The following is a 13,744-nucleotide window of genomic DNA, read 5'->3' as shown; positions in this document are numbered from 1 at the left end:
AACTTCAACAAAAAATATTTATTTTTGAGTAGATAAATGGTTTTATTTTAGTAGCATAGTGCAGATGTGCTGTTACTTTAACCCAATGCATTATGGGAGATGCAGTGTAAACTCACGTCTTTGAGCTTCTTTATTTTATTCACTTTTTCCACTTTTGACACCAGATCCTGCAGGAAGCTACACCGCTAAACATGAACTTTAGCTGTTATTGTAGTTAGAACTGTGAGACTTTAGGAGTCAAAAAGAGATGATGTTCACAACTTTTGATTGGTCAGACTGATGACATGATTGAGCCTCCAAGAATGATTGGTGGAGACAGTTGGAGGGGCGGAGCTTTTCAAACGGTTTACTTCCAGTTCCAAATAAACTGGGTCGTTCAGACACCAGTTTTTGATAGTGGAACCAGACATCCATAGAACGCATTGATTGGTCGGAGTCGGTCTGAGTCATCGTTTCTATGGGAACCACTCTGGCCAATAAAAAGGGAGCTTGTTGGAAGAGAGCTACACTAAAGTTATGTCTGAAAACTACTAAAAAAACTATCTGGATTTTAAAAGTAATTCGGACACGATGCTCACGACTTTTCTTTCATTTTTCTAAACCTCAGATATGACGTCATCAAGTCAAAATCAAATAAAAATTAACATTTCACGACATTTATTTATGACTCCACTCTGTTCTGATGGTGTACATGTGGATGGTTTATTCAAATATTACATTTAAACACGTTTTTTTGTTTAAAATCGTTTGGCCGCAATGCATTGTGGTCTATATTTGCTAATCTAGTGAGCATAGATGCATGCTAGTTTTTTCCAAAGACTTCTGGGAATTTCTAGTGAACTTAGAATGAGTAGATTCGGACAGAACCTAAACCTGTCAAACATTTTTAAAGTTAGACGTGGGGGCCAACAGGCTCCACCTACTTTTATTGAGGCATCCGATTGGTCCGTTTATTACTTTTATAACTTCAACTACAGACAAAATATTAAAAAAAGAGGATTATCAGGAAGAAATCAGATCAAGAATGGTCATTTCTCTACTGGAGTCTATTGGATTTCCTGTTTGGAACGCCAGGGGGAGGAGTTACTCAGTCCAGTTCTTATGTACAGTCGATGCTCAACCTTGTCGGGTCGCCAGCGGTCCCCGTCGACCCGCAGGATAGCAGCTCTTTCATTTGTGAGTCTGTGCTCCATAATGGGGTTCAGAAACTCTGCAGTTCGTCTGCCAGCTGCGTAAATCCACCAAAAATGAGTTTTTTTTTCCTGTAGCGGCCCACAGAGCCACGACGACCCGCGTGGAGCGACTGTGAGCCAGTTTGGCTCATGCATCCCATTAGAGAGCGGCCAGCAGAAACCCTCAAACACTGGTCTTTTATGGAGCACACCATTAAATCAAGAATAATTCTATTTCTCCCATTTCTGTTTGCATGCTAAGTGTTCTGAAAAAGTCCCTCCTTCCATATCTGCTGCGGCTGATTTGTAAAGAAATCCTATTACCTTATTTATATCCAGTAAATGAGCGTCTTTGTGAGGCGGGTATCCAAGTAACCGAATAAGTGATCAGCCAGTCAGCTGTGGCACGGACTTTTAATAGAAGTATTATTGTACTTCATTAAGATGTTTCCACCGTTGGGAAGGCTGCGTGTTATTTTCATACGCCAGATGTCTGATGTTTGGCGGTTCTGTTGGAGAACTTCAGCCTAGTGATATCAGAGGAAACCCGGACCGGGTCAGAGGGCTGCTGGGCGCCTCATTCATCCAAGATGTTTGTGGTTCTGACTGATCAGAGCGGGTCGGAGCTGGACGCTCACCTGCAGCGGGTCGGCAGACAGGTGGATGAGGTGCGTGGGCCGCTCGCCGTGGTGCTGCTGCCCGGCGCTGCTCTCCTGCTCGTAGATGACGTCGCGCTCGCCCTGCGACAGGCTCAGGAAGCGCCGGATCATGGAGAGGTTCTCCCACAGGGTCCGGTTCTCCGGAGACGGGTCCTCTTTCCACCGCAGCAGCTCGCAGAGCCAGCCCTGGAAGGACAGGTGAGGACGCCAGGTGAGTCCACAAACTCAATCGTACAAGGGGTCAAAATCCAAAACACACCTGAGGTCGCGGGACGGACAGGATAAACATTTATTAAACACTCTAGAATTACATTTTTAGAACTATAAACCGTAACTTTTGAACATAATCATGAACTAGATATACAGCATTAGCTGTGATAATGTTAGTGTGAATGCTAGAAGCGGAATTTGGTCGCTGAAGATGCTAAAATTGATAGCTAAAAATGCTAAAGCTAATAGCTAGCTAATATTAGCTAAATGCCAAGTGTGCCTAAAAAACTAGGAAAAAAAAAGAAAAAAGAAGACTTAGGTTAGCCAAACCAAGCTAGCATGTAGCTGAAAAACATAGCTTAACTTCAAAATAGCTTAAAACACTGGGAAAAAAGGCTACATTAGCCAAAACAGCTAGCATGAAGCTGAAATATTAGCTAAACTCCGAAATAGCCACAAAAAAAAAAAAACTGTGGTAAATGCAATTTTTTTTAGAATTATACAAGTTAGAAATAAACGCAAGATAACATCGGGTCATTAATAACAATAAAATAAAACGATCTGGAGGGCCGGATAGAATTACCCAGAGGGCCGGATCCGGCCCCTGGGCCTCGACTTTGCTCATCCTACATGTTTTCCAACTAACCTGCCATTGAAGCTCCTTATTGGCTCAACACACCTGATCAGGTAATCAGAAGATAAGGCAGGATTTTCTGAAAAGCCAGCAGGAGGCCGGCCCTCGAGGCCTTGATTTGGACATCCCTGCTCTATGCAATCTATGTCTATACACACAGAATTACGGTTGTTGTGCCAACGTTTAACACTTAAACAGTTTTGTTTTCTACTGATTAAAACTTAGGAGATGCTAAATCTTATTTTGATACTGCTTTGGATTCATTCCAATGTATTTTTAACAATAAATATGATTTATGCTTCTTTTGTTGCATGAATAAAAACAGAAATATAAAGATAAACTAGCATGTTCTTAAAATGTGACACTTTTTCTTCTGTTTGACAGAAACTCATGATATCCTTTCAAAATAAAAGACCCCTCATGCCAGACCAGATAATCCCAGTGCAGGTTTGTCAACGTGAGATAATATTTGTTTTAAACTAATAAATGATCAGACGTCTTTAGTATTTGAAATCAGTGTAGAAGTATAGAGCAAACAAAGACCTCTTCAAGTCATCAGGGATGTAAAAACCTTTACATAGTTTATCTTTGAGGCGTACCTCAGGCATAAATGTATAAACTTAGCAATCTAAATTATATAATATACATCTTTTTTAACCAGAGGACCCAAGTAGTAAAGGAGCCTCACGTAGCTCCAGAGCTGCAGACTCCTGGCATAGAGTTTTCATTGAAGGTGTTGCTTAAACGTGTGTAAAAGTGTCTGGAAATCCTCATTCTCCACCACAGAACACTCACATCCTTCGCTAGAAAAGCTCCAAATGAAGTTTCTTTAGGATATCCAAACTGTTTTTCAGGCTGTTGAAACCAGAACTTATCGAGCTACACTCACGCTGGTACCACCAGAACCGTTTCTACCGTCTTCCTCCGGATGGAATTATATCATGATTCTGAAAATGTGTCAATTCCATCCATATTTAACCACGACTCCCCTAAAAAAAGAGATCAGTGAATCTCAGTTGGATTTTTTCCTGGTTAAATACGTAAATAAATGTTTAATTTTGTTCAAATTGGCTGATCGACGCTGAGGTTTATCCGTTTCTGTGAGGTGATTTCAAAGGTTGGCAGTGTTTGTGTGGTCTTCAAGGAATGTCAGACTTTAGTTCTGCTTGTTACTTATATCAATTTTCTGATTATTGATTCATAAGACGATTCAGAATCGTTTATGGATCGTAATCGATTCATCTGATAGTTGATTTCCCCTCACATCTCATGTTGATCTGTAGTAATTACTGCAGGTGAGGGAGGTGCGTGCGGCCTCGAGGCCAGCCGGCTGAAGGCCCTTCAGGAGGCGAGGTACGCGGTCAGCCGTGATGACCTGAGCCCAGCAGGCCAATCAGAGCGCGAGCACGAGCGCAGAGGAGCGGCCCAGCGAGGGTCTGAGTGGGAGAGCGAACAGGCTGGAGCTGCAGGAGAGGACGGGGGCGACTCGGCGTCACGCACGGCTCTCTCTGAGCCGGCCGCCGTGTCCTGGCAGCGCGACAGAGCGGCGCTGTAATCTCCCGGCCAGTGCGCGGCAGCACCTTTCATTTCCCCGGGATTACACGGCGCCGGCGGTCCCGCGCACGGACGCGCGGGGCAGCGGCTCGCCGCCTCGCTGCGCGCCGGAGATAACTCAGCAGTTAGGTCGTCCCCCGTTCCGGCTCCTCCCATAAGCCACATCAAACCCGTGAGGTTTTCTGGAGGAGGAGGAGGAACATAAAGACCAGATGAGGATGAAGGAGGGGGGAGCAGAGGGGGCCGTAAAGCCTGCGTGCCCACCTTGTTCCTCTGCCACGTTTATTGTTGCGTTTTTAATTTGCATGCAAAGGGATTTGGACGGCGCTCCGGTTGGGCTGTCTGTGGTTTCAGCTGATTCGGTATTGACAAACGCACACACAAACGCACACACACACGCACACACACACACACCGTCTTGTCAAAGCCAGGAAACAGTACCGCAGCCATGGAGTAATCCAACTCAAACACTCCCAAACCAGCAGGATTAAACCCAAAGTAGCAGAGCCGTCAAACAAAAGCACGCCGTGAACTTCTGCTCCACGCCAGCGAGACTTTATCACCGCAACAGTTCCTGAGCAGGACTGCAGCCTCACAGAGGGGGCAGAGGAAAAACACAAACACTTGCTAAACGTTTCTGCGATGAACGCCGAGCGGCAGTTAAGGCGCCGTCGGTCGGACAGTCAGCAGTTTCCACGGCGGCTTCCAGAGGCGTTTGTGTTTGTGTAATTGCATTGCTTCCACAGGGCGGGCAGAGCCGGAGGAAAAGTCGGCGTCTGAAGGGTAAATAAACCTGTTACCCGTCTTCGGGAAGCGGCGGAACGCCGCTGCGGTGGGAAGTCCGGCCTAAAAGCATTTGCAGCAGAGCAGGACCGGCTGTTCGGCATTCCCGCGCTCCGGTGATACGATCACGCCGCGGTAACTCGGTTTTCCTCTTTATTGTTTAATGTGATTTGTGGAAGCACTCCACCGCAGCTGACAAGCACCAACTGCTCTTGATTGGATCAGGCAACTTGCTGCCCCTGCCGCTGAAGTGTCCCAACACGTTCCAGAAAACAAAAATCTGGGGCTCCTCGGTGCAGCGCCTCTGAAGATCATTAAGGGCTCTCTATAAATACACAGAACAAAGAGCGCCGAACGGCCCGGCTGCAGACCCACACACAACCCGAGGAACGCCGAGAGCCCACGCTGTGATTAATTAAAGGGGTCACAATCGCTCACAGATAACCTACATTTGGATGGGAAGAGGGGCGGCGCCGTCCACGGTGGTCAGAGGGACGAACATCCAAAAATCAATGTTTTAACACAGATCTAGAAATAGCAGATACAATCTTTCCATATGTGCCACATCGCCTCACTTTAGTCTGCGGTTGACCTCTAAGCCCCGCCCACTTGGCCGAGCAGAGCGAGGAACGGGACATCAAAAGTCTGAGTCACTGAGCTGCTAAAACCTGAGAAAATGTCAAAAATAAAAAAATATCTCAAAAACTTCCAGAGAATGTTAGGAAGCAAAAGTTCAATCTTTGAATTCTAATTTAAACTTTTTGTGCGAAATAAATGAATAAACTGCTTTTTCAAACGTTTATACGAGTTTACAGGTGTGTGAACGTCAAAATACTCGTTAGGATTCTGACACTTGAGTCTGTTTTTTAAATGTAAAGAGGTTTGCAGAGCATGAGAAGCTCTTTCAGAAATAAAGTTTGATTTGATTGTTGCTTCTAATCGAGGTTCTTGAGTCACAAACATCTGAACCATTTCACGTTCCTGAGAACCTGAGACCACTTTAGGACGGTTGGGGAAATGTCACATGATCAAGGGAGGTACAGAATCCAGATCCCCTGAACACTAAATAAAAGAACCTGAAATAATCTTCACACCGATTATAATCGAACTCTGTGATACAAACACACCAAAACCACTGAAGGGCATCAGACTGATCATGTCAAAGTGTCTTGTCGTCCCCCGTCCCTCAGCAGCAATGGAATAGTCCAGTCAAGAGCAAGCAGAGAATTCAGCTTTTCCAGATTTTTCCTGTTAAAACTAACCAATCAGGGACGTGCGGTCATAGGAGGCAGGGGAAGCAGTGCCTCACCTGCCGTCCTGAGATGAAAAGCCTACAGATAATAAAATAAATATCCGTGCATTCGCCCGTTACTGCTTGATTCCTCAAGTCTCAGTATTTTTGCATTTCCTGTTCAGTTTCAGCTCCGGTTGAGAGTTCTGCCTCACTAAATTCTTATACAAACATTTGGTTTCCTGGCATTGATTCTGTCAACTACTGGATCAATAAAAAAAAAAAACCTAGAAATGTATTATTATTATTTTTTTCGTCTATTCTGGCCCCAGCAGCCCCCTGTGACCTCGAAATATAAACGGACGAAACCTCCTCCAGCCGCTAAAGGTGATCTCGTTCTACGAGGAAACGTAAAAGTTTGATGTCACAGAGAGGCTAAAATGGACACAAAAAAGTTCAAATATGTAATTTAAACTTGGTGTGAGAAATCTATAAATAAATGCTGCCTTTCCAAACGTTAACATGTGTCTGAACATTTAAATTCACTTTTTTTAAATCTCCATTTCGTCACAGTTTAGGTTCTTGTGTCACAAACGTCTCAACATTGAGATACGAGATGTCAGAATCCAGACTACAATACAGAGACACCACAAACCTCCTCCAGCATCTAGAGTCGATGCGCAGCAGGTCGTCTCCATGGTTACGAGATAATCTGGGAGGATGTGGTTTGTAGAAGAGATCAGGAGACTCAGAACTCTTCTGGTGAAATGCAAAGAACCCGAGGTTGATGGCATTAAATACATATAAACAAAAGTTAAAACAATAAAAAGTCATAAAAGCAACGAGAACATAAAATGAAAGGAAATGCTGCGGCGAATAGTTTGAGAAGGCACTATGTAAAGTCAAGGCCCGGGGGCCGGATCCGGCCCTCCAGATCATTTTATTGTTATTAATGACCCGATGTTATCTTGTGCTCATTTCTAACTTGTATAATTTTGATAAAACATATTTAATATTGAAAGTTATTTAAGGTTTAAGTTGATTTATCCTGGAATAATATTCCTGCCAAGTTACAGTTTTAAAGTTTTAAAAATTAGCATTCTGCTAACTTTTTGGACTATTTTGGCATTTAAGACTTTGTAGGCTGTTTAGCTAATATTTCAGCTACATGCTAGCCGTTTTGGCTATTTTAGGCTTTTTCTGTTTTTTAGGTTATTTTGAAGTTTAGCTATTTTTTTCATCCACATGCTAGCTGTTTTGGCTAACCTAAGCTTCTTTTTTTTGTTTTTTGTAGGCTAATTTGACATTTAGCTAATATTTTAGCTGACAGCTTCAGTGATTTGAGCTATCAAATTCAGCTTACAGCATTCACACTAGCATTATTGCAGGTAATGCTATATATCTAGTTCATAATTATGTTAAAAATGACGGTTTTAAAGTTTTAAACATTTTATTCTTAGTAAGTTTAATAAATGTTATCCTGTTCGGCCTGCACCCTACGGTGTGTTTTGGATTTTGGCCCCTTGTGAGATGGAGTTTGACACCCCGATATAGATTATAAAAGCTATAAAAATCTTAAAGAAGGTTAAAAAATTCAAACGCGTCTTGGAGAACCTGTTCTCAGGTACAAACAATCTCAAACATGGAATGAGGTAAAAGATTTGAGGCAAGTTTCACTCTAAACCAAAGACTGTCCTCTCAGCTGATCCTCATAATTAATATTCTTTAGTGATTTCCTGATCTGGGAATGCAGTCTGTTGGGTAAAACATGATTAAACTCACAGATGCTGCAAACAGGTTCATTGAAAAGCTGAATATATATTGACAGGCACAGGATTATCTTACTATGCTGGCACACACCTGCGACAATATTGCAGCATAATCCGCCGCCGCTGGTACTTTTAATTAATAATATGTTTAGAACAACAACCAGCTCCACGGTGGCGTGCAGCTCAGATCCCAGCAGAGGGTCAGTCAGCGCCGTCAGGTGTTAAATTCAATGAGTGAGGAGTTCGCATTAGAGCGCAGACCCATGATCCTCAGCAGACCGGCGGCCAGCTTTGATTCACCCGACTGTGCAGAACACGGCGAAGGCGAGCCGGGACAAACGGCCCTCTCTGTGAGGCAGACCGGTCACATGGCCCGGCCAACACCTTCCCCCTAATCTCATTTGCTCGTTATCAGCCCCATCGAGATGACCTCGGCCACCGCCAAAATAAATAAAATAAGCCAGCAGATGTCCATCAATTTGACCCCCGTCTAGCCTCTGATTACTACGCGGCCAAAAATAAAACTTCAAAGTCCGGCTAATGAAAAGACGAAGCGCAGCGAGAACTGAAAATGACAAAGAGATGAAGAGGAAGAGTCAGAGGAGGGGATTTCTGGGAAATGGGAGCAGTGTGGTTGGAGGAGAGGACGCTTTTAGCTGAAAGAACCTCTTCTGTGTCTCACAACGAGCTGGACGTGGGAGGAGGATGAGGCTTTACTACACTCTTCCTCCACACAGCTGGCAGACGGAGCTGCCGATGAAAACCGCCATAACACAATACGCTCAGACCTGCTGGTGGGCCGAACCTCTGACCACGATCCATCCCAGAACTGATGACACCTCTGAGATGTGAAGCTCCTGCAAAAACTAACTACTGGAGATTTAACCCTTTAAACACCAGAGATGTCCCCGCCAACACCTAAATAACAAGCTCTCTGACATACACAACATCTTTGATCAGTTATGTTATCAACGTGAATCAGCTGATCACATAAACACAGAATCGCTTCAGAATCTGCTGGAATTATGTAAAGCAAACGGTCAAAATGATACAGTAGTTCAAAAACAGGATAAACACCAGAACAAGACTTCTTAAAGTCGACACTTTCACACTGAGCTGTTTGGTCCACACTGCAGCACATTGACTCAGATGGTTTGGTTTGCATGTCAGGTGTGAAACATCACCTGAACTTCATCGTTTTGTTTGCAAGTGAACTCTGGTGCGGTTTGGTGTCGTTTGTTTGACGTAGTGACTGTTCCCGTTAAATAAGAGGGCCCTAACCTCCAGGTTGCTAACGGATACCGGCCACATCTGCAAATCAGGGGTCTCCAACCCTCAGAACCGGACCCCTAACCAATACCCTAAATAGGTACTGGTTACACATCTAGAGGATTGCCAAACCGTGATTTAAGAACATCAATGATTTTTTTGTTCAGTTTGGTCATGTGATCGCATAGTGCGACTTTTATTCCACTCTTCTGCAGTCTATGTTCCTTTCAGACTATACTATTGTCTTATCTGTCTTAAGTAGAGCAGCTCTACACGGCGACCAAAACAAGATCATGTGAGTGATAGATGTGAACTCTGATCCTCGCAGTTATTGTTATTACTCAGCAAAATGAGACATTCACACTCACTTTTGACCAAGGATAGAAACGGGACTGCAAACTTGTTACCGGCACTGTATAAAATCATGGATTTAGATGCTTTATGAATAAAGGAAGAACAACTGAGACCAGGTACGCAGTCACCCACTGTACACACTGCTACGATTTTTTAATGTGAAAGGTGTTTTAATATTCAGGTAAAGGTTTTTCTAGATCACAATATGGGAGTTTTTTGGGAGATATCATTATATCCATCATATAGTGCCATGTGTATCGCGATACACATATAGTGCCATGTGTATCGCGATACACATCATATAAAACCATGTGTATTGCGATACACATCATATAGAGCCATGTGTATCACGATACATTTCATATAGAACCTTGTGTATCGCGATATATATATAGTGACATGTGTATCGCGATACACATCATATAAAACCATATGTATCGCGATACATATCATATAGAACCATGTGTATCGCGATACATATCATATAGAACCATGTGTATCACGATACATATCATATAGAGCCATGTGTATCACGATACATATCATATAGAACCATGTGTATCGCGATACATATATAGTGACATGTGTATCACGATACATATCATATAGAGCCATGTGTATCACGATACATATCATATAGAACCATGTGTATTACGATACGCATCCTTTGGAGCCATGCATCCCAACATGTACCGTATGTACATCATGTATCAAGATGTACATCATATAGTGCCAAGTGTATTGGGATCTGTACCGTATAGAGCCATATGTATCGAGATACATATATATACTTGTATAGTGCCATGTGTATCGCAATATGTACCATATTAGTGCCATAGGCATCACGATATGCATCATACAGAGCAATATGTCAATTTGTATTGCAACACATGTCATATAGTGCCACGTGTATCACAGTACTCATCAAATAGTGGCCCGTTTATCGCCGTACGTACCAAATAGTGGCACGTGCCACGTGTATCGCAAAATGTACTATATAGTTCCACATGTAGCGTAATATGTGTCATATAGTGCTAAGTGTATTCCGATATGCATCTATAGTACCATGTGTATCGCGATACATTTCATATAGTTCAACATGTACCGTAATGTGTACCATAGAGTGCCACATGTATCGCAACATGTACCGTATGGAGCCATATGTATCGAACCACATACTGTGTAGTGCCATGTGTATCCCGATACGGATCATATCATCAGTATCTTGCCAATAGACACCCCGAATTGGAATTCACGTTTCCGTCCAACATTGGACCTTCAGTGAAGAACAAATAGTCTAAATATTTTCTCTTCCTTCTGGTTGGAATCTGAGCAACAAAGCCGACAGAAAAAGTGAATTTGTTGTTCATATCAGAGTTTAAGACGATAATTATCTCAAATCATCCAGATGAGTCTGTTTGATCTGCTCATTACAGACGTGAGCTTTCTAGAACTGACAGCTAGCAGTGTTTTGACATGGAGTTGATCTTCAACAACAGCAGAATGTTGTTAATGTGGCTGATATTCACTCAAACCAGGAAATTTAATGTTTTGATCAAGAGTGGATTCTACAATAATGAAAAGTGGGCGGAGCAACCAACAGGTGCTTCCTCTTTCCTTTTTAGCCACGTTTGTACCACAGAAGTTCTGATTTTAAAATGAAATCTGTTCATCTTGCAGTTTTTCTTCTCATAGTTTGATCAAATGTGTCCAAAAATCTGAGGGGACTGAAACATTTTCATCCACTTTTACAGGATCTCACCAGATCGTGGATTCATCTCAGCTCCTGACGATAAAAAAAAGACGACAGTGGCAAGAATTTCCAACAAAAAGCTGCTATTTTATAACCTTTCAAAGCTGTGCACCATATGTTAATCAAAGGGTTTATTGTTAAGCCACTTTTTTTTTTAGCACGCCGCCCGAAGGATGGCTTCATTTGCAACAACAAAAGAGGAAACGCTAAAGCGGATTGTGAACTCTCCAGGAAAGCCTTTGGAGGATTAAAAAAACACAGTCATATAAATCATTTGTCCCTTTAAAAATGTGTCATTAATAAACGCCGTCAACACCACTCGCTTTCATTTGCCAGATTGTGTCACCGTCCTCTTTTGTGGGGATGTCAGCTGCTGAGCCGCAGCAGAGGAACTGAATCACCGCCGCGTCATCCTGCCGCCGCGCGGGGACGACTCCGCCAAACCAGGGGGGGTCGCAACCTCTGCACATACAATGAGCACGCCGTGGACGTGGACAGATTGACGGCAGGAAACGGCCCTGCGCAACAATGGCAGCCAGCGCTGACGTCACGGCGCCGCGGCGGTAAGGTGTTTTTGGGGGAATTTTCCAGGCAGCAAATAGAAGCAGATGGAGCGTAAAGAATAACCGAAGGCAAATGACCGCTCCATCAAAAAGCGGAGCGCATTAAACATCTGTGTGGCTCGCATTTTTTCCTTTAACAATACATTTTACTGCTTTGCTGCAAAGTTCCTGACAGCTGCAACCAACTCCACCACCACCACCACCCGGGAGTGTCCCCGTGGTGCGGCGAGCACGGCGACTCACCCAACCTGCCCCATAAATATCAATCAGCATCACATATTATTAAATCCGTCGTCGTGTTAAGCGTTACAGATCGATCTCATGAGCAAAACGGCTGAAAAACGAGTCACAGATGAGGCTTGTAGCAAATATTAGTACTGTTCAAATGGCGGCGTAATCTGGTTTAGCCGCTGGTGGGCTGATATTTGGGCAATCGCACTGCCTGCACGGTGTTCAAACAAAACTCTCCCACCACAAATTTACCTCTTGTTTATCTTCTTTTCTGCTCAATACTGATGAGGCAGATGGAGGATGAATGCACACGAGATAACAAACACGGCGGAGATGAACTCCAGATAAACAAAAACCTGCAGCTCCATTACAGACGCACACAGAGCACCTACATGGAGTCTGATTCCGTCAATTATAAGAGCTTGATTGAGATTTAATTCAAAGCTGGGGTTTAATTGCTAATATCAAAGTATAATTAAGCTGATAAATCACGACTGATCTTATTGAATTAGAGATTGAAATAGCGAGGATGCAGCAAATTGTCTATGTCAGGTAAATAAGTGATTTAATGGCTCTACAAGTTTTCTTCAGATACTAATAAAACTAAATAATTGGAAGGTAAAAGTTTTACTCCGACTTGCAGGAAATTAATTTTTAATAACAAATTTAATCAGGTGTGAAAGTAAGCACAGAAGCTCCAGGATCTTCAGAGCCGGATGAGGACTCGGATTGGTCCTAATACCCCCCCCTCACACTCCTGCATCTGCCGGAGCTGGTGGCGGCGGTTAAATTGAAATATTTCCCGGCGTGTGTCAGAAGCATGCAGAATGGTAATTATGACAGATCTGATTAGGCGGGCCGAGCCGGGCGGCTCCGGGCTGCAGGTGCGACCTTGTGCATTCCTGCGTGTGTAAATAAAATTAATTACAAGCGTAGGGGGCGCGCGGCGCGTGACATCGGCGCGCACGGGGGGGACTCCCACGGGGGGCACCCTAATGGAATATTTTCCCCGAGTCTAATAATACAGTTGGTATTGACTTGAGGTAATTAGGGGGATCATTAAAGCGCTTTTCCCGGCGTATTTGCCTGCCTGATCAGATTAGTGGGAATGGGCCTCAGAACAAGCCCTGTGTGGTCTGTCAGGAGACGGTCGGGTAGATACCCAGCGTTTTCAGGAAAAGACCAGTCTGGAAGACTAGAAAGCGCTTGGCTGGAGCGAGGTGGCTAATAGCTGCTGCTCGCATTTATCATTTAATAATGCATAAAATATGATCCTGAGAGCAGATCCTTCACTCCGACTGCAGGGTGGGAGGTAGGCGAGGAGGACGGCGGGAGCTGAAGACAGATGGGGTGAGAGGTGGCATGTAAGGCGTAAGTGAGAGAGATGGCAGGAGACGCACGCACAAAGTGCTGTGAGCATGCTCAGTGCGACCCCGCGAAGAGGAGGGGGCGCGGCCAAACAGGCGGCGGCGCTGGTGGGAATTCCTCCGTCCATTAAACAATCACAGATAGGCTCATTTTGGAGGCTCGCAAGATAACTCATTGGCTAAGTTAATTATTCA

At 43.8% G+C, this 13,744-nt stretch overlaps 1 protein-coding gene across 6 annotated transcripts in view; it reads right to left on the bottom strand.

Moving 5' to 3' along the window:
* LOC112136656 (DNA-binding protein SATB1) overlaps nucleotides 1-13,744 on the bottom strand; it is a 69,870-nt gene that overhangs the window by 2,438 nt on the left and 53,688 nt on the right. For all 6 annotated transcript variants that reach the window (XM_024258502.2, XM_024258506.2, XM_036215765.1 and 3 more), the window contains one exon: nucleotides 1,811-2,017. In XM_024258502.2, coding sequence (XP_024114270.1) covers nucleotides 1,811-2,017 — 207 coding nt within the window. The remainder of the gene's footprint in view (nucleotides 1-1,810; nucleotides 2,018-13,744) is intronic.

Source organism: Oryzias melastigma, linkage group LG16, assembly GCF_002922805.2.
Source record: "Oryzias melastigma strain HK-1 linkage group LG16, ASM292280v2, whole genome shotgun sequence".
Lineage (NCBI taxonomy): Eukaryota > Metazoa > Chordata > Actinopteri > Beloniformes > Adrianichthyidae > Oryzias > Oryzias melastigma.
This window is presented reverse-complemented; position numbering and strand designations above follow the sequence as displayed.